Source organism: Pleurodeles waltl, chromosome 1_2 (genome assembly GCF_031143425.1).
Source record: "Pleurodeles waltl isolate 20211129_DDA chromosome 1_2, aPleWal1.hap1.20221129, whole genome shotgun sequence".
Classification (NCBI taxonomy): Eukaryota; Metazoa; Chordata; class Amphibia; order Caudata; family Salamandridae; genus Pleurodeles; species Pleurodeles waltl.
This window is the reverse complement of record NC_090437.1, coordinates 1,326,689,621-1,326,710,396: the sequence shown is the minus strand read 5'-3', so window position 1 is coordinate 1,326,710,396 and position 20,776 is coordinate 1,326,689,621. Positions and strand designations below refer to the sequence as shown.

At 46.3% G+C, this 20,776-nt stretch overlaps 1 protein-coding gene across 1 annotated transcript in view; it reads left to right on the top strand.

The window, feature by feature from the left end:
- Nucleotides 1–20,776, top strand: part of LOC138296292 (killer cell lectin-like receptor subfamily B member 1B allele B) — a 157,081-nt gene that overhangs the window by 14,763 nt on the left and 121,542 nt on the right. Inside the window, exon 2 of the mRNA XM_069235301.1 lies at nucleotides 1,778–1,870. Within this exon, the coding sequence (XP_069091402.1) occupies nucleotides 1,778–1,870 (93 nt within the window). The remainder of the gene's footprint in view (nucleotides 1–1,777; nucleotides 1,871–20,776) is intronic.

Here is a 20,776-nt window from a genome sequence, read left to right as displayed (position 1 = left end):
TAATATGTTGAACGGGTACCGGCCACGGCGGCGGTATGTTGGCGACAGTCACTGTGGCGGTAAGTGGGATTTACCGCCAATGTCATAATGAGGGCCTAAGGGCCTGATTTAGATTTTGGTGGCCAGATTAGTCCGTCACAACGGTGACGGATGTCCCGTCCACCTAAATATAAATCCTAATCCATCCGTTGTGATGGAGCAACCTATCTGCCGTAATCTAAATCAGGCCCTAAATCCGAAGGTAAAATCTTTGACCAGTATGAACTTGTGTGGTGCATCTGACCTGCACTCCCTCACAGTCAGCCTGAAACTACACCTAGGTCCCAGGCTACCACTTCCAAAGACTATCATTGGCACTTAGTGCTTATTGGCACTATTTTCATTTAAAACTTAACAATTTGCATATCAGTGATTCCCATTATTGGATTTGTTATTGCAATTTTGTTCATTCAATAGTATTCTCTTTTTCTCATTTGAGTTGGTATTTTTACTTGATATTTTCTGCAGAAATGAATTACCCATTACCCAAAGTTAAGCCATTTGGCTCTGTGTCATAGCTTCCAGTGGGCTAAGCTGAAGTTCATTTAATCACTTTAGAGTTCACCCTGACAAGTTAGTGTTGTTATTTCTTGAAGTGAGTGACTGCCCACTCCAAACAATCATCCACTTTCTTAATTCTATTTTCTAGACATGGCTCTGTTTGTTACATCTTTCACTCCTCCACAATGATTCAGAGCATTGAATATAGTGTTAACTAAAAACACAGAAAGCGTGTTAGCCAATCACAGTGACAGAAACTTGTGTAATGTATGTTAAAATAGTAACTTGCATCTAACAGTTCAAATGAATAGGTATACAGTTTTTAAATTGTTGGAAAATCTCAAATTGGGATGAGGGAATCAGGAGGCTGCCCGTTAGTACAGTGGCTGGCTTTTTAACTGATGTCCCACATAAACCACTCTTCAACTGACCACCAAATTGGTTATGAAGGCTCAGTCAATTTGCTCCGCATCCATTTGTCTATCTACCACTCAGTTTGTCCTTGTGTGTGTCTGTGTGCGTCTGGGTGTGCGCATATTTTTTTTGTCATCTCTCTTTCCGTCTGATATGGTTTTTAAATCTACTTGAAATTTGATTGCTCACATGGTTTACTCTCCCTTTTCAGCTTCCTTCTTCTCCACCAGTCATTTCTGGTCAATAACTCTCCTTTTTGGGGAATATTATTTCATTTGACCCCTTTCATATTCCTTTTAATGTTGCCTCCTGTTTTCTGCATTGGCATACATCTCTTTCTAAACAAGCAACTTGGCATAATGTCTCTGTTGGTCTAGTTACAGGCCCAACTTCCTGTCTGACGACTTCAGTCCACGGATGCTTGCATGTCTCCTGAGTTGTCTGTGCTGATTTATGTGTGCATGGTTTTCTATATATATTTTGCTGTGTCTGCATATGGGCATGAATGTATGATCTACTCAACTACATGCCTGAGTGCTGTGTCTCCTTGCATGCATTATACGTAATTAAAATTTGTTGGTGGGTTCATATTTATGTTTTGTCTCAGCCTGGTTTAGAGTTGGCTGTAATCAGAAGTTCTTCAAATTTCCGGATGCAGTGATAAATCTTGAGAAGGATCTACCCTTGAAGGTCTTCCACTGCACTATCCCTATAGATATAAAGCAATATATAAACATACAGCAGTTCCTCTGGAGAGCAGAGGATTTATCTTACAACTCAACTGTAAATCAGGTCTGTAAACACTGCTCCTTCTGCATTACAGTTCGGCATCTCCAGCACTGCTCACCACTTTCAATGTGCCTGCTGCTGGTGGCTGTTCTGCTCCTTGGATTCGTGGTTGGCCTTGGAACCTACAGTAAGTACTAGAGTTACAGTGGTGAATGTTACCATGATGTTTTGCCATTATGAATTATTTGGACATATCTCTGAATGGTGCAGAGAAAAGCCTTGAGCAGTCATAATATGGGTGTTGCCACCAGAATCAAGAAAGGACTTGTGAAGAATAAGGCTGGGATGTCACCAAGAAAAATAGCCACTTCTATACCTGAGATATCTTGAAATACCCTAACGTCACAAAAGTGGACATGGGAGAATGTTCTGAGGTCACTGATTTACTTAGACTTTACCTGCATAGTATGATTATAATCTTGTTCGGGAGTACTCTATGGCCCCTATTACAGTGAACAGAGCAGTCACAAACTTGTGCCTGCAGTTCTTTTTAAAGTGAAAGATTTATTTTTAATTGAACTATATTAATACGGCATTAACATAACATGTAGGACATACTATGGAAATTAAATAAAGTAAAGAGCTGAACTAATCTCAATTAGATAAAATAAAGTGGAATGCTAAAGACAAAACAAATAGATTTGTTGAAATAGGATGTAGGAAAAAGGAGGGAGAAAGAAGAGAATGAGGAGGGCAAGAAGAAGTGAGCCAAATTGTAGAATAAAAGAGAACAACTAGAAAAAAAAGAAATGGAAATAATGAAAACAATTTTTTGGCATTGTCAATACATCAAATGCTACATGGTAATGCGTGGAATATATTAAAGATAAATATAAACATTCTGACTGCTTGCTGGAATGTGAAGGGGCATTGGTCATGACAATGAGAGACAAGTAGTTAGCAAGTGGCATCCAAAGCTTATTATGCTTAGCTGATAACTGTACTGAACTCAGATTAAATATGTCCAGCCTACGATGATGAAATACTAGGTCCCACCAACAATGAATGTTCATATTGTCTGTAGAATTCCAATTTAAAGTAATAACTTTAATGGCAATTGAAAGTAAGAGGTCAAGTAATTTTTCAGTGGCCTTATCAGTAGACTAGATATTATCCAAGCCACCAAGAAACAATCCTTGAAGTGATGAAGGTAACAAAACTTGAGTGATAACAAAAACCTTGCCCCAGACCTAAGACAAGAAATTGAAACTACAGGGCAGAAGGAAAACATATGCACATAAGTTTGTGGGTGTAAATTGCATCGCCAACATGAGTATTGTGTAAGAAGTTTAGGGCCTGATTTAGATTTCGGTGGACGGGTTACTCTGCTACAACAGTGACAAATAGCTAATCTGGTGAAATATGTATTCCATAGGATCTAATGAAATGTATATTTTGGAGGACGGGCTATCCATTACTGTTTTAATGGAGTAACGGTAACCTGTCTGCCAAAATCTAAATCAAGCCCTTAGTTTCCAATAGAAATATAGGAGTCTAAAATAATCGATTGTAGATGACATACAAAGACTGTGTTAAACTGGTAGTGCAAGCAGCAAAATTAAATTTTCTCCAAAAGGAAATCCCATAGCTAAATAGGCCATAAAGAATGTAGACCAGATTCCCATGAAGTTCAATGGTGGATTTTGCTCTGTCTGTATTGGGTGTTTTGAATGGTTTATAAATTACTGTAGCATTAGATTGTACATTGATTGAAATTGGTGTAACACCTGGATGGCTAGCATTAGTAGTGGAGGAGGCAAGTTGCATGAGGGTAGCTTAGAGTATGGTTGTCAACTCATTTAATTGAGTGAGCATTGCACGGGGAAGCTTGTAGGAGGCAGAAGATGTGTTGAATGTAATGATGGATCTTGTGTCTAATAGCTGTGAGCTAAGGAGAATTACTGTGTTCATCCAAGCTTTCCACAGCAAGGTCTTCCCGTTCTTCATAATCCATGTGATATTCTAAATAGGATAATTTAGGAGACGATCAATGGCAGAAAGGGGAGAAACCAAATCAGGCTGTAGCAAGAAGCAAGAGCGATAATAGTTGCTGGTAACCAATATTTAGGGAGATTAGTCATAAAGAGAATGTGATACGGCTGGGATGAGTCTTCCACATTACTCAACCTCTTCTTAATAAGAGATATTGCAGATAGGAATTAGTTTCAATGGCAAGTGGTCTGATTTTCCTTTGACAAAATATTGTAAAGTAAGAAGAAAAGGTGATTCCAAATCCTTTTTGGACTGCTTAACAGACATGGAGCTATTCGATTTCTTTGGAATACTGGTGGAAGTCTGAGGAGAGCCTGAGGGAGCCCATACATATTTTTTTACTGCTCTTCATGATGTTTGTCAAAGAGTAAATTGAAAGCATTGTTTGCGTGTGATTAAGGCAAAAATGTTCACAGGTTTGAAGGGAAAAGAAAATTTACTACCCGTCTTTATTCTGCGTGGCTTTCCCATATAAGTCAGAAAAGCTGAAGGCACCATAGTCGATTCAGTTATGGCTAGGAGTAAACAGTACTCACGTACACCCAGATTGGCTGAGATGAGAGAGAACAATAAATAAGATGTATGCCAAAAAAAGATCCAAAAGTGCTAGCTAATTCATTCTTGGGGACTAAGTAAAGGTATTTTGATGCCAAATTGAAAACAAGTGTATAAAATAGAGGTAAGGAGTCATAGTTGCAGGTAAATGTGATGTGGTTGATTTCCAGTCACAATATTATGCAATGAATCCTCACAACACCTACAACAGTTTACCTCAGCAAAGAAGATGGCAGCTAGTGGGCGAGCACCACAGAAGAAGGCTGTTTGTGAGCAAAATACAGCTGGCAATAGGGTGAATGTCACTGCTACGTACGGCGTCCATACTCCAACAGCCACTCCTATTGTAAGAACAGGTGAGGAGGGCCGCTGAAAGCATTCTCCATGGAGTCCGTGGGATCCACTCTGAGCTCTAAGGAGCAGCAGCCATCTTATGTGGCATCCAGCCACATCCCCATCCCACCTGCAGTTCTGAAGAGTACATTAGTGAAAGGTGGACAGTCAACTTGAAGCTCAAGGATTGCCTTCCATAGTAGACCTGAGTTTCCAAAGTGGGATACATACAGATGGAAACAGGTGACCACTGGCCAACCATGGGTGCATGTATGGATGACAAACATATCCCTGCCATTGTCAATTGCTATTACCAAATTCATGTCTTTATGTGGTTATAATGGCCTGAAGAGCCTACTTCTGTCCAACATACATTATTACAGACTCATTCCAAGTTCAGGTCTTTATTTGCTACTAAGTTCTTCCTTCATACAGCCGAGGTGCATATAGCTTCTTGCTCATCAAAGGTTAAGTTAATTAATATTATTAATTACAGATTAACCCTCCAAAAGTCAGGTTACGCTAAGGCAAGTGTCAGTCATCCAGGAAATACAGCAATGTGTATATAATCACTGTAGGAGGCTGGACTGGCTTGTAGTGAGTACCAAGGGGTACTTACACCTTGCACCAGGCCCAGGTATCCCTTATTAGTGTATAGGGTGTCTAGCAGCTTATGCTGATAGATAATGGTAGCTTAGCAGAGCAGCTTAGGCTGAACTAGGAGTCGAGTGAAGCTCCTACAGTACCACTAGTGTCACTTGCACAATATCATAAGAAAACACAATACACAGATATACTAAAAATAAAGGTACTTTATTTTTATGACAATATGCCAAAGTATCTCAGAGTGTACCCTCAGTATGAGGATAGCAAATATACACAAGATATATGTACACAATACCAAAAATATGCAGTATAGTCTTAGAAAACAGTGCAAACAATGTATAGTTACAATAGGATGCAATGGGGACACATAGGGATAGGGGCAACACAAACCATGTACTCCAAAAGTGGAATGCGAACCACGAATGGACCCCAAAACTATGTGACCTTGTAGAGGGTCGCTGGGACTATTAGAAAATAGTAAGGGTTATAAAAATAGCCCACCCCAAGACCCTGAAAAGTGAGTGCAAAATGCACTAAAGTTCCCCAAAGGACAAAGAAGTCGTGATAGGGGAATTCTGCAGGAAAGACACAAACCAGCAATGCACCAACAATGGATTTCCAGTCGAGGGTACCTGTGGAACAAGAGGACCAAGTCCAAAAGTCACAAGCAAGTCGGAGATGGGCAGATGCCCAGGAAATGCCAGCTGTGGGTGCAAAGAAGCTGCTACTGGACAGTAGAAGCTGAGGATTCTGCAGGAACAACAAGGGCTATAAACTTCCCCTTTGGAGGATGGATCTCACACGCTGTGGAGAGTCGTGCAAAAGTGTTTTCCCGCCGAAAGACTGCCAACAAGCCTTGCTAGCTGCAAATCATGTGGTTAGGGTTTTTGGATGCTGCTGTGGCCCAGGAGGGACCAGGATGTCGCCAATTGCGTCTGGGACCAGAGGGGGCGTAGAGCAAGACAAGGAACCCTCTCAGAAGCAGGCATCACCCGCAGAAGTGCTGGAACAGACACTACAAAGAAGAGTGAAATGGTGCTCACCCGAAGTTGCACAAAGGAGTCCCACGCCGCCGGAGGACAACTTAGAAAGTCGTGCAATGCAGGTTAGAGTGCCGTGGACCCAGGCTTGGCTGTGCACAAAGGATTTCCGCCGGAAGTGCACAGAGGCTGGAGTAGCTGCAAAAGTCGCGGTTCCCAGCAATGCAGTCTGGCGTGGGGAGGCAAGGACTTACCTCCACCAAACTTGGACTGAAGAGTCACTGGACTGTGGAAGTCACTTGGACATAGTTGCTGGATTCAAGGGACCTCGCTCGTCATGCTGAGAGGAGACCCAGGGATCTGGTAATGCAGTTCTTTGGTGCCTGCAGTTGCAGGGGGAGGATTCCGTCGGCCCACGGGAGATTTCTTCAGAGCTTCTAGTGCAGAGAGGAGGCAGACTACCCCCACAGCATGCACCACCAGGAAAACAGTCGAGAAGGCGGCAGGATCAGCATTACAGAGTTGCAGTAGTCGTCTTCGCTACTTGGATGCCCTGAAAACGGCCCCAGCCCTAACCCTAAAAACCAACCCAGCCCTAACCCTGAGCCCTAACAACATCCCCAGCCCTAAAAACTGTCCCAGCCCCAACCCCAAGCCCTAAAAACAGCCCCAGCCCTGAAAACGGCCCCAGCTCTAACCCTGAAAACTAACCCAGCCCTAACCCTGAGCCCTAACAACATCCCCAGCCCTAAAAACTGTCCCAGCCCCAAGCCCTAAAAACAGCCCCAGCCCTGAAAACGGCCCCAGCCCTAACCCTAAAAACCAACCCAGCCCTAACCCTGAGCCCTAACAACATCCCCAGCCCTAAAAACTGTCCCAGCCCCAACCCCAAGCCCTAAAAACAGCCCCAGCCCTGAAAACGGCCCCAGCTCTAACCCTAAAAACTAACCCAGCCCTAACCCTGAGCCCTAACAACATCCCTTCCCGCGCGGTCAGCAGTCGATTCCTTGTCAGAAGGTGAAGAGAGAGATGCAGAGGAACTCTGATGAGCTCTTGCATTCGTTATCTAAGGAATTCCCCAAAGCAGAGACCCTAAATAGCCAGAAAAGAGGGTTTGGCTACTTAGGAGAGAGGATAGGCTAGCAACACCTGAAGGAGCCTATCAGAAGGAGTCTCTGACATCACCTGCTGGCCCTGGCCACTCAGAGCAGTCCAGTGTGCCAGCAGCACCTCTGTTTCCAAGATGGCAGAGGTCTGGAGCACACTGGAGGAGCTCTGGGTACCTCCCAGGGGAGGTGCAGGTCAGGGGAGTGGTCACTCCCCTTTCCTTTGTCCAGTTTCGCGCCAGAGCAGGGCTGAGGGGTCCCTGAACCGGTGTAGACTGGCTTATGCAGAAATGGGCACCATCTGTGCCCATGAAAGCATTTCCAGAGGCTGGGGGAGGCTACTCCTCCCCAGCCTTAACACCTTTTTCCAAAGGGAGAGGGTGTAACACCCTCTCTCTGAGGAAGTCCTTTGTTCTGCTATCCTGGGCCAAGCCTGGCTGGACTCCAGGAGGGCAGAAACCTGTCTGAGGGGTTGGCAGCAGCAGCAGCTGCAGTGAAACCCCTGAAAAGGCAGTTTGGCAGTACCAGGGTCTGTGCTACAGACCACTGGGATCATGGGATTGTGCCAACAATCCCAGGATGGCATAGAGGGGGCAATTCCATGATCATAGACAGGTTACATGGCCATATTCGGAGTTACCATTGTGAAGCTACACATAGGTAGTGACCTATGTGTAGTGCAAGCGTGTAATGGTGTCCCCGCACTCACAAAGTCCGGGGAATTTGCCCTGAACAATGTGGGGGCACCTTGGCTAGTGCCAGGGTGCCCTCACACTAAGTAACTTTGCACCTAACCTTTACCAGGTAAAGGATAGACATATAGGTGACTTATAAGTTACTTAAGTGCAGTGGTAAATGGCTGTGAAATAACGTGGACGTTATTTCACTCAGGCTGCAGTGGCAGGCCTGTGTAAGAATTGTCAGAGCTCCCTATGGGTGGCAAAAGAAATGCTGCAGCCCATAGGGATCTCCTGGAACCCCAATACCCTGGGTACCTCAGTACCATATACTAGGGAATTATAAGGGTGTTCCAGTATGCCAATGTGAATTGGTGAAATTGGTCACTAGCCTGTTAGTGACAATTTGGAAAGAAATGAGAGAGCATAACCACTGAGGTTCTGGATAGCAGAGCCTCAGTGAGACAGTTAGTCATAACACAGGTAACACTTTCAGGCACACTTATGAGCACTGGGGCCCTGGCTGGCAGGGTCCCAGTGACACATACAACTAAAACAACATATATACAGTGAAAAATGGGGGTAACATGCCAGGCAAGATGGTACTTTCCTACACAACCCCCCCTCCAAACGAAGGACAATAAGACTAGTCATTCCCGGATGGTTCTTCATTGTCTAAGTGGAAATATCTGGAGAGTCCATCTGCATTGGAGTGGGTACTCCCAGGTCTATGTTCCACTGTATATTCCATTCCCTGTAGGGATATGGACCACCTCAACAATTTAGGATTTTCACCTTTCATTTGTTTTAGCCAAAGTAGAGGTTTGTGGTCTGTCTGAACAATGAAGTGAGTGCCAAACAGGTATGGCCTCAACTTCTTCAGTGCCCAGACCACAGCAAAGGCCTCCCTCTCAATGGCAGACCAACGCTTTTCTCTAGGGGTCAACCTCCTACTAATAAAAGCAACAGGTTGATCCTGGCCCTCAGAATTAAGTTGTGATAGGACTGCTCCTACTCCTACTCCTAATTCAGATGCATCAGTTTGGACATAGAATTGTTTAGAATAACAAGGGCTTTTCAGGACAGGTGCAGAGCACATGGCCTGCTTCAGCTCCTCAAAAGCTTTCTGACAGTTTGCTGTCCATAATACCTTTTTAGGCATTTTCTTGGATGTGAGGTCATTAAGAGGGGCTGCAATGGAGCCATAGTTCTTTATGAACCTCCTATAGTACCCAGTGAGGCCTAAAAAGGCTCTCACCTGAGTCTGAGTAGTAGGGGGAACCCAATCAATAATTGTTTGGATTTTCCCCTGTAGTGGTGCAATCTGTTCCCCACCAACAAGGTGTCCCAGATAAACCACCTTTCCCTGCCCTATCTGGCACTTTGAAGCCTTGATAGTGAGGCCTGCCTTTTGCAGGGCCTCCAAAACTTTCCATAGGTGGACCAGGTGATCATCCCAGATGGAGCTAAAGACAGCTATATCGTCCAAATATGCTGCACTAAAAGCTTCCAGCCCTTGCAGGACTGTGTTCACCAACCTCTGAAAAGTGGCAGGTGCGTTTTTCAATCCAAAAGGCATTACTGTGAATTGGTAATGGCCTCCAATGGTTTTTGCATTTGCATCTTCTGATAATTTGATCTGCCAATACCCTGCTGTCAAATCAAAAGTGCTTAGATACTTGGCAGATGCCAGTGTATCTATGAGCTCATATGCCCTGGGTATAGGGTGAGCATCAGTTTTGGTTACCTGGTTGAGACCTCTGTAGTCTACACAAAACCGCATTTCCTTTTTTCCTTCTTTGGAATGAGGTTTTGGTACAAGTACCACAGGAGAAGCCCATGGACTTTCAGAGTGCTCAACCACTCCTAGATCTAACATTTTCTGCACCTCTTGCTTTATGCAGTCCCTAACATGGTCAGGCTGCCTATAGATCTTACTTTTGACAGGCAAGCTCTCTCGTCGTGCTGAGAGGAGATCCAGGGTACCAGTAATGCAGTTCTTTGGTGCCTGCGGTTGCAGGGGGACGATTCCGTCGGCCCACGGGAGATTTCTTCAGAGCTTCAAGTGCAGAGAGGAGGCAGACTACCCCCACAGCATGCACCACCAGGAAAACAGTCGAGAAGGCGGCAGGATCAGCGTTACAGAGTTGCAGTAGTCGTCTTCGCTACTTTGTTGCAGTTTTGCAGGCTTCCAGCGCGGTCAGCAGTCGATTCCTTGGCAGAAGGTGAAGAGAGAGATGCAGAGGAACTCTGATGAGCTCTTCCATTCGTTATCTAAGGAATTCCCCAAAGCAGAGACCCTAAATAGCCAGAAAAGAGGGTTTGGCTACTTAGGAGAGAGGATAGGCTAGCAACACCTAAAGGAGCCTATCAGAAGGAGTCTCTGACGTCACCTGCTGGCCCTGGCCACTCAGAGCAGTCCAGTGTGCCAGCAGCACCTCTGTTTTCAAGATGGCAGAGGTCTGGAGCACACTGGAGGAGCTCTGGGCACCTCCCAGGGGAGGTGCAGGTCAGGGGAGTGGTAACTCCCCTTTCCTTTGTCCAGTTTCGCGCCAGAGCAGGGCTGAGGGGTCCCTGAACCGGTGTAGACTGGCTTATGCAGAAATGGGCACACTCTGTGCCCATGAAAGCATTTCCAGAGGCTGGGGGAGGCTACTCCTCCACTGCCTTAACACCTTTTTCCAAAGGGAGAGGGTGTAACACCCTCTCTCTGAGGAAGTCCTTTGTTCTGCCATCCTGGGCCAAGCCTGGCTGGACCCCAGGAGGGCAGAAACCTGTCTGAGGTGTTGGCAGCAGCAGCAGCTGCAGTGAAACCCCTGAAAAGGCAGTTTGGCAGTACCAGGGTCTGTGCTACAGACCACTGGGATCATGGGATTGTGCCAACTTGCTTACCCAAGAGTTAAGATTCTTAAATCAGTTCCCTCTCAGCTAACACCAATTTCGGAACATCTTTCATTCAGAAAGGCTTTCTATACATTTTTGTTTGCAGAATCATCGCTCATAGCTCTACCTTCCATGCTGTCATTTAACAGACAGGATTTCCCATTAGGGGAATTGAATCTTCTATGAAACTTCAGAATAATTAATCACCACGAATGTTCTTTGAGCCATTGCAATCAGCTTCTTCCACCAACTCTCCTTGTTCATTAAAAGGATTAGATTATAGATCACTTAAGGAAAACTATTTATTTAGTGTTTTTCATCTGATTGTACCTTTTTTCTTTGAGGTGGGCCACCTCACTAAAGAGTACTTGTCATTGAAGGGGGCTGGGTGGTGGTGGAGAATGCAGAAACGCCAACATCCTCTGTGCAGGAAGATGCAATGGAATCTGCATGATCTTGGTTGATACTATAGAGCAGGAGGCTCCACAGTTCTTAGCTGTGTATACAACTGTAGGGTGGACCTACCTTTTAATGGTGATAAGAACTGTGGCATGGCACGATGGAGTAAGAGACTGGTAGCAAAACATGCTGAGAGGTATCTAGATGATTTTTAACTCAAATTCACTATTTGAGCCAGTGTAGGAAAGTACCATCTTGCCTGGCATGTTACCCACATATTTCACTGTATATATGTTGGTTTAGTCTATGTGTCACTGGGACCCTGCCAGGCAGGGCCCCAGTGCTCATAAGTATGTGCCCTGTATGTGTTCTCTGTGTGATGCCTAACTGTCTCACTGAGGCTCTGCTAACCAGAACCTCAGTGGTTATGCTCTCTCTGCTTTCCAAATTTGTCACTAACAGGCTAGTGACCAATTTCACCAATTTACATTGGCATACTGAAACACCCTTATAATTCCCTTGTATATGGTACCTAGGTACCCAGGGTATTGGGGTTCCAGAAGATCCCTATGGGCTGCAGCATTTCTTTTGCCACCCATAGGGAGCTCAGACAATTCTTACACAGGACTGCCACTGCAGCCTGAGTGAAATAACGTCCATGTTATTTCACAGCCATTTTTCACTGCACATAAGTAACTTATAAGTCACCTATATGTTTAACCCTCACTTGGTGAAGGTTAGGTGCCAAGTTACTTAGTGGGTGGGCACCCTGGCACTAGCCAAGGTGCCCCCACATTGTTCAGGGCAAATTCCCTGGACTTTGTGAGTGCGGGGACACCATTACACGTGAGCACTACACATAGGTCACTCCCTATGTGTAGCGTCACAATGGTAACTCCGAACATGGCCATGTAACATGTCTAGGATCATGGAATTGTCACCCAAATACCATTCTGGTACTGGGGGGACAATTCCATGCATCCCCGGGTCTCTAGCACAGAACCTGGGTACTGCCAAACTGCGTTTTCCGGGGTTTCCACTACAGCTGCTGCTGCTGCCAACCCCTCAGACAGGTTTCTGCTCCCCTGGGACCTGGGCAGCCCAGTCCCAGGAAGGCAGAACAAAGGATTTCCTCTGAGAGAGGGTGTCACACCCTCTCCCTTTGGAAATAGGTGTGAAGGGCTGGGGAGGAGTAGCATCCCCCAGCCGCTGGAAATGCTTTGATGGGTACAGATGGTGCCCATTTCTGCATAAGACAGTCTACACTGGTTCAGGGATCCCCCAGCCCTGCTCTGGCGTGAAACTGGACAAAGGAAAGGGGAGTGACCACTCCCCTGACCAGTGCCTCCCAGGGGAGGTGCCCAGAGCTCCTCCAGTGTGTCCCAGACCTCTGCCATCTTGGATTCAGAGGTGTTGGGGCACAATGGACTGCTCTGAGTGGCCAGTGCCAGCAGGCGACGTCAGAGACCCCTCCTGATAGGCGCTTACCTCTTTCAGTAGCCAAACCTCCTTTCTTAGTAGCCAAACCTCCTGTTTTGGCTATTTAGGGTCTCTCCTCTGGGCTGTTCCTCAGATAACGAATGCAAGAGCTCATCTGAGTTCCTCTGCACTTCTCTCTTTGACTTCTGCCAAGGATCGACCGCTGAATGCTTCAGGATGCCTGCAAAACCGCAACTAAGTAGCAAGACGACTACCGGCAATATTGTAGCGCCTCATCCTGCCGGCTTTCTCTAATGTTTCCTGGTGGTGCATGCTCTGAGGGCTGTCTGCCTTCACCCTGCACTGGAAGCCAAAAAGAAATCTCCTGTGGGTCGACGGAATCTTCCCCCTGCCAACGCAGGCACCAAACTTCTGCATCACCGGTCCTCTGGGTCCCCTCTCATCCTGACGAGCCTGGTCCCTGGAACACAAGAGCTGGTTCCAAGTATCTCCCACATTCCAGTAGCCCTTCTGTCCAAATTTGGTGGAGGTAAGTCCTTGCCTCCCCACGCCAGACAGTAATCCTGTGTACTGCGTGATCTGCAGCTGCTCCGGCTTTGGTGTTCTTTTCCAAGGATTTATTTTTGCACAGCCTAGCCTGGGTCCCCAGCTCTCCTTCCTGCATTGCTCAACTCGCTGAGTTGAAATCCGACATCGTGGGACCCTCCTTTGTGACTCTGAGTCGACTGCTGTCTTCAGATCTTCTAAGTGCCTGTTCCGGTACTTCTGCGGGTGCTGCCTGCTTCTGTGGGTGCTCTCTGAGTTGCTGAGTGCCCCCTCTGTCTCCTCCTCCAAGGGGCGACATCCTGGTCCTTCCTGGTCCCCAGCAGCACCCAAAATCCTCAACCGCGACTCTTGCAGCTAGCAAGGCTTGTTAGCGGTATTTCTGCGTGGAATCACATCTGCAACCCTCAGCACGCCGTGGGACATCTTCTCACCAAACGGGAAGTTCCTGGCACCTTCCGTTGTTGCAGAATCTTCGGCTTCTTCCACCCAGAGGCAGCCCTTTTGCACCTTCATCCGGGGTTTAGTGGGCTCCTGCCCCCCTGGACACTTGCGTGACTCTTGGACATGGTCCCCTTCCGTTACAGTGATGCGTTGGTTCCACAGGAGCAGAATCTAAAGTCTACTTTGAAGGGCCCAGGACTGGATTGGCACTACTTGGCAGGTCAGGATCACAGCTGGAAGAGTCCATCTGCAGTAGTAGGTTAGTTGGAAGTCTTTTATGTCCCTAGACTCCAGATCAGGAGACCATTTTTCTCGCCCTTGAAGTCACCCTGGGTTCTGGGTGGGGAGATTCAGGTCCAGTCTTTCCCACTCCCAGACAAGAGGGCAGCAGGTAACCACAGCAAAACTGGAGTCCAACAGAGTAGCAGTCCAGCAGAGCGGCTGCCCTTCAGCAGCACAGCAATCCATCTTCCTGGCAAAGTATCCACAGGTGCAGAAGTGTACTTAAGTGGTAGGGATCTGAGATCCGGTTTGTATACCCAGTGGTGCCTTTAAAGTGAGGGAGACTTCAAAGAAGGGTCTTTGAAGTGCACAGAGGTCCTCCTTTTCTGCCCTGGCTCCAGACTCACTACATAGGGATATAATGCTTTTTCTGTGAGGACAGAACACAGCCTATTCTGGTGTAAGTGCAAGGCTGTGTCCTGCTCCTCCCTCCATTCTTGCTAGGATGGCCCATCAAGGCCCATCAAGTCATACCTAAGCTTCCATTGTGTGTGGCTGTCTGGGTGAAAACACAAAGCCCAGCTGTCACCCACCCCAGACATGTGATGAGAGACAGGCAGCAGGCAGCAAATGGCATAGGCAAGAACATTTTAAATTTCTAAAAATTGCATTTTCAGGATTGCTAATTAAAATCCAGTGTCACCATAAGTTGTGATTTTAAATTGTGATTCCAGAGACACCAAACTTGAAAAGTTTATCTCTTCCAGATTGTGAATTACACTTATAAAACTTTACAAGGTAAATCCAATGTTAAACTAGGGGAGAGATAGACCTTACAGTGGTAAATAACACATGTAAGAGTTTTTCACTACCAGGGCATGTAAATCTTACAGGTACATATCCAGCATTTTAAATAAACTTCACTCCGCTCTTTGGGTTGTCTAGGGCTTACCTCAGGGGTGACTTATATGTTTTTAAAAGGAAGGTTTCGGCCTGGCAAAAGAGTTATTTTGCCAGGTCAATATGGCCGTTTCAAACTGCACACACAGGCTCTGCAAAGGCAGGCTTGAAACATATTTAAAGGGCTACTTAAGTGGGTTGCACAAATAGTTCTGCAAGTACAATAGTAGTTTTTAATTTACAGTCCATGGGCACATGTAGTGCTCTTTACTAGGGACTTATAAGTAGATTAAATATGCCAATTCTGGATAAGTCAATGTTACCATGTTTACATAGAGGGCATAAGTACTTTAGTTTAGTTTAGTTTAGTTTAAAAGATTTGTAAAGCGCATGGCTACCCCGAGGCCTCTGCGCTAGAAGGTAAGTAAAAACCCAGAAGCAGGAAACTCAAAAGGAACTATTTTGAGAATAAGAAGGTCTTTAATTTTTTCCGGAATGGTGGTTCCAAGGATTCTTGCCGAAGCTCTAGAGGTAGGGGGTTCCAGAGGCAGGTTGCCTTGACTGAGAAGGAATTACCACCCTGTGACGAGCTCTTAAATCGTCGTATATAAACTAGCTGGGTGGTGGAAGACCTCAAGGTTCTTATAGGCACATAGGGTGAGATATTTTGTCTGAGACATTTAGGGCCTTTATTATGAAGAGCTTTGTGTATCATGCATGGGGCTTTGAAGCAAATCTGCTGTTTTATAGGTAGCCAATGAAGGGAGACTAAAACTGAAGTCTGGGTATGTTCATAAGTAATCTGCGGCCGCAATTTGTACAACCTGCAATTTCCTCACTACATAATCAGGAGAGCTGTGAAACAGGGAGTTACTATAGTCCAGACGTGAGAGTATCATGGCCTGAATAAGAATTCTTCTGGCAAGTGGGGGTAGGAGATTAAAATTTTTCCTTACGGTTCTTAGGAGGCAGAAGCAAGATGAGGAAATCTTTTTAGATTGCTGCTCCATCGTGAGGAGACGGTCTAGCCAGAAGCCTAAGCTCTTAATATGATCCTTGGGGGGCTGAAGGTTATTAAAGACCTCTGGATGTAGTGCCAGGAGGTTGAAAGGGGCACATTTGCCCACAATCATTACTTCTGATTTTCTTTCAATAAGTTTAAGTTTGGACTTTGTCATCCATTTGGCAACCTCAGCCAAGCAGAGAAAAAGTTTTGTTAGAGAAGTGTCCTTGGCATTAGAGAGAGAAACTACTAATTGTGTATCATCAGCATATGTAACCACAGAGAGGCCAAACAGTTTTACAGTTTTGGCTAGAGAGGAAAGATTGATAATAAAGAGAGTGGGACTCAAAGAAGAGCCCTGAGGGACACCACAAGTAAGGGGGAGTATTTTAGACAGAAGTGAGCGGTCAAGGACTTGGAAGGTTCTGCCTTTCAGAAATGATGAAAACCAGGCCAATGCTGTGTCTTCTATTCCTATGTTGGAAAGTCTTTGAAGGAGGATCTTGTGATCTACAGTGTCAAAACCGGCACTGAGGTCTAGTAGAATTATAGCTGTATGCCCTCCATTAACTAACAATTGGCAAGTAGTTTCAGTGACTGCTAATAGGGCTGATTCTGTGCTGTGTTGGGGTCTGAATCCCATTTGAGTAGAGTCTAAGGCCCATATTTATACTTTTTGATGCAAAACGGCGCTAATGCAGTTTTGCGTCAAAAAAATTAGCGCCGGCTAACGCCATTCTGAAGCACCATGCGGGCGCCGTATTTATTGAATGACGTTAGCCGGCGTTAGCCGCCGGCACCGTCTGGTGTGCGTTAAAAAAAACAACGTACACCAGGCAGCGCCGGCGTAGGGGGATATGGGGCTTGGGCGTCAAGAAATGGGGCAAGTCAGGTTGAGGCAATTTTTTCGCCAAAACCCGATTTGCACCATTTTTTTTCACTCCCAACCCCCATAGAAATGACTCCTGTCTTAGCAAAGACAGGAGTCATGCCCCCTTGCCTAATGGCCATGCCCAGGGGACTTATGTCCCCTGGGCATGGTCATTGGGCATAGTGGCATATAGGGGGGCACAAATCAGGCCCCACTATGCCACAATTTTTTTTTTTTTTTTAACTTACCTGAACTTACCTCAATGTCCCTGGGATGGGTCCCTCCAGCCTTGGGTGTCCTCCTGGGGTGGGCAAGGGTGACAGGGGGGGTCCCTGGGGGCATGGGAGGGCACCTCTGGGCTCCTTCAGAGCCCACAGGTCCCTTAACGCCTGCCTTTTGCAGTCGCTAAAAAACGGCGCAAAAGCGGCCTTACGTCATTTTTTTTGACCCGCCCACTCCCGGCCGTGAATTTTGCCCGGGAGTATAAATCCGACGCACATGCCTCGGAGTCGATTTTTTATATAATTAACGCAAAGTAGGTGTCCACGCTAAAAAATGACGCTAACTCCATGGACTTTGGCGCTAGACGCATCTAACGCCAAAGTATAATATGGAGTTAATTTTGCGTCGATATTGCGTAAAAAAAAACGACGCAATTCCGGCACAAACGGAGTATAAATATGCCCCTAAAAGTTCATGATCCTCAAGGAAACATGTCAGCTGATTGCTGACATGCTTTTCCATAATCTTGGCCAGGATCGGGAGAAGAGCAATCGGCCTATAATTACTGAGCAACTAAGGTCAAGTTTAGGTTTTTTCAAAAGGGGTTTGACCACAGCATGTTTGAGGGATTGAGGCAAAGATCCTGAGAATAAAAGGTGATTGAGGATGTTTGTCAAGGGCGGGGCAATAGTATTGTAGGCCGGTGCCAGAATAGTAGGAGGAGCAAGATCGAGGGGAAATCCTGATTTTATGTTATGAAGATGATTCGTAACCAGCATCTCTGACAAGGGCTGAAAAGCTACAAATGAAACCGATGAAGGCTGGGGATTGATGCACTGATCCCTATTGGCTTCCTGATTGGATATGACCGGAAAGGATGAGTATATATCAGTGATCTTTTCCTGGAAAAAAAACGCCATCTTATTGCTGTGCTCAATAGAAGCCTCTATAGGTGAATCATCTGGAAGGATATGGGTGAGTTCTTTAAAAATATGAAAGATCTCTTTCTGGGAATTAGCCTATTGCTCTTTTCTAGTGCTATAAAATAAGGATTGAGCTGATTTAATCCCGTCATGATAGATTTCGATGGCTTCCTTAGATACTTTTTTGGAGGAAATTCTGTAGTCTTTCCTCCAGATTCTTTCCAGCTTCTTACACTCTTTTTTCAGTTCTAACAGTTGAGGTGTGAACCAGGGTTTGGGCTTGTGTTTGGGCCTTTTTACCATCATCTTGACCAGCAGAATAGTATCTAAGGAGATGGAGATACAGTTGTTGAAAGATTCCTCAGAGTCAGAATTTGTTTCATTATAGTTAGAAAGTGAAGAGCAGAGAATGCTCTGCCATCCTCTAGAGTCCTGATACTAGCACTGATTAGCAGTGGTAAAGTGAACAAGGACCTAAGGCCAACGAAAAGAAATTCAGCAAAATTCGAGGCAAGCAGGCAGAATAAGTTTGGGGATGACCACCCTACGGTTGACAGGTCGAACACTGACATGCCACAAATTTGGTACTAATACACTTTGGAAAGGCCCAAAAATGCACATAATATACAGTATGGCCTACGTGTTCACAGTAACAACATCACTATAAATTGTCATCCCTAAATAGTTTAGGGAAATGTGATTTCTGTCTTGTCTTGTGACTTTTTTGCTAACAATCTACCCAAAGTATTGCAGCCCACCATTGTAGGAGGCTGGACTGGCTTGTAGTGAGTACCAAGGGGTACTTGCACCTTGCACCAGGCCCAGTTATCCCTTATTAGTGTATAGGGTGTCTAGCAGCTTAGGCTGATAGATAATGGTAGCTTAGCAGAGCAGCTTAGGCTGAACTAGGAGACGTGTGAAGCTACTACAGTACCACTTAGTGTCATATGCACAATATCATAAGAAAACACAATACACAGTTATACTAAAAATAAAGGTACTTTATTTTTATGACAATATGCCAGAGTATCTTAGAGTGTACCCTCAGTGAGAGGATAGGAAATATACACAAGATATATATACACAATAGCAAAAATATGCAGTATAGTCTTAGAAAACAGTGCAAACAATGTATAGTTACAATAGAATGCAATGGGGAAACATAGGAATAGGGGCAACACAAACCATATACTCCAAAAGTGGAATGCGATCCACGAATGGACCCCAAACCTATGTGACCTTGTAGAGGGTCGCTGGGTCTATTAGAAAATAGTGAGAGTTAGAAAAATAACCCTCCCCAAGACCCTGAAAAGTGAGTGCAAAGTGCACTAAAGTTCCGCTAAGGACAAAAGAGTCGTGTTAGAGGAATAATGCAGGAAAGACACAAACCAGCAATGCAACAACTGTGGATTTCCAATCTAGGGTACCTGTGGAACAAGGGGACCAAGTCCAAAAGTCACAAGCAAGTCGGAGATGGGCAGATGCCCAGGAAATGCCAGCTGCGGGTGCAAAGAAGATTCGACTGGACAGAAGAAGCTGAGGTTTCTGCAGGAACGAAAAGGGCTAGAGACTTCCCCTTTGGTGGACGGATCCCTCTCGCCTTGGAGAGTCTTGCAAAAGTGTTTTCCCGCCGGAAAGACGCCAACAAGCCTTGCTACACGCAAATCGTGTGTTTGGCGTTTTTGGACGCTGCTGGGGCCCAGAAGGGACCAGGAGGTCGCAAATTGGACCTGCAGAGAGAGGGGACGTCGAGCAAGACAATGAGCTCTCACTGAAGCAGGTAGCACCCGGAGAAGTGCCAGAAACAGGCACTACGAGGATGCGTGAAACGGTGCTCGCCGAAGTTGCACAAAGGAGTCCCACGTCGCCGGAGACCAACTTAGAAAGTCGTGCAATGCAGGTTAGAGTGCCGTGGACCCAGGCTTGGCTGTGCACGAAGGATTTCCGCCGGAAGTGCACAGGGGCCGGAGTAGCTGCAAAGTCGCGGTTCCCAGCAATGCAGCCCAGCGAGGTGAGGCAAGGACTTACCTCCACCAAACTTGGGCTGAAGAGTCACTGAACTGTGGGGGTCACTTGGACAGCATCGCTGGATTCGAGGGACCTCGCTCGTCGTGCTGAGAGGAGACCCAAGGGACCGGTGATGCAGCTTTTTGGTGCCTGCGGTTGCAGGGGGAAGATTCCGTCGACCCACGGGAGATTTCTTCGGAGCTTCTGGTGCAGAGAGGAGGCAGGCTACCCCCACAGCATGCACAAGCAGGAAAACAGTCGAGAAGGCGGCAGGATCAGCGTTACAGAGTTGCAGTAGTCGTCTTTGCTACTATGTTGCAGGTTTGCAGGCTTCCAGCGCGGTCAGCGGTCGATTCCTTATCAGAAGGTGAAGAGAGAGATGCAGAGGAACTCGGCTGAGCTCATGCATTCGTTATCTAAAGTTTCCCCAGAGACAGAGACCCTAAATAGCCAGAAAAGAGGGTTTGGCTACCTAGGAGAGAGGAAAGGCTACTAACACCTGAAGGAGCCTATCAGCAGGAGTCTCTGACGTCACCTGGTGGCACTGGCCACTCAGAGCAGTCCAGTGTGCCAGCAGCACCTCTGTTTCCAAGATGGCAGAGGTCTGGAGCACACTGGAGGAGCTCTGGACACCTCCCAGGGGAGGTGCAGGTCAGGGGAGTGGTCACTCCCCTTTCCTTTGTCCAGTTTCGCGCCAGAGCAGGGGCTAAGGGTTCCCTGAACCGGTGTAGACTGGCTTATGCAGAATTGGGCACATCTGTGCCCAACAAAGCATTTCCAGAGGCTGGGGGAGGCTACTCCTCCCCTGCCTTCACACCATTTTCCAAAGGGAGAGGGTGTCACACCCTCTCTCAGAGGAAGTTCTTTGTTCTGCCATCCTGGGCCAGGCCTGGCTGGACCCCAGGAGGGCAGATGCCTGTCTGAGGG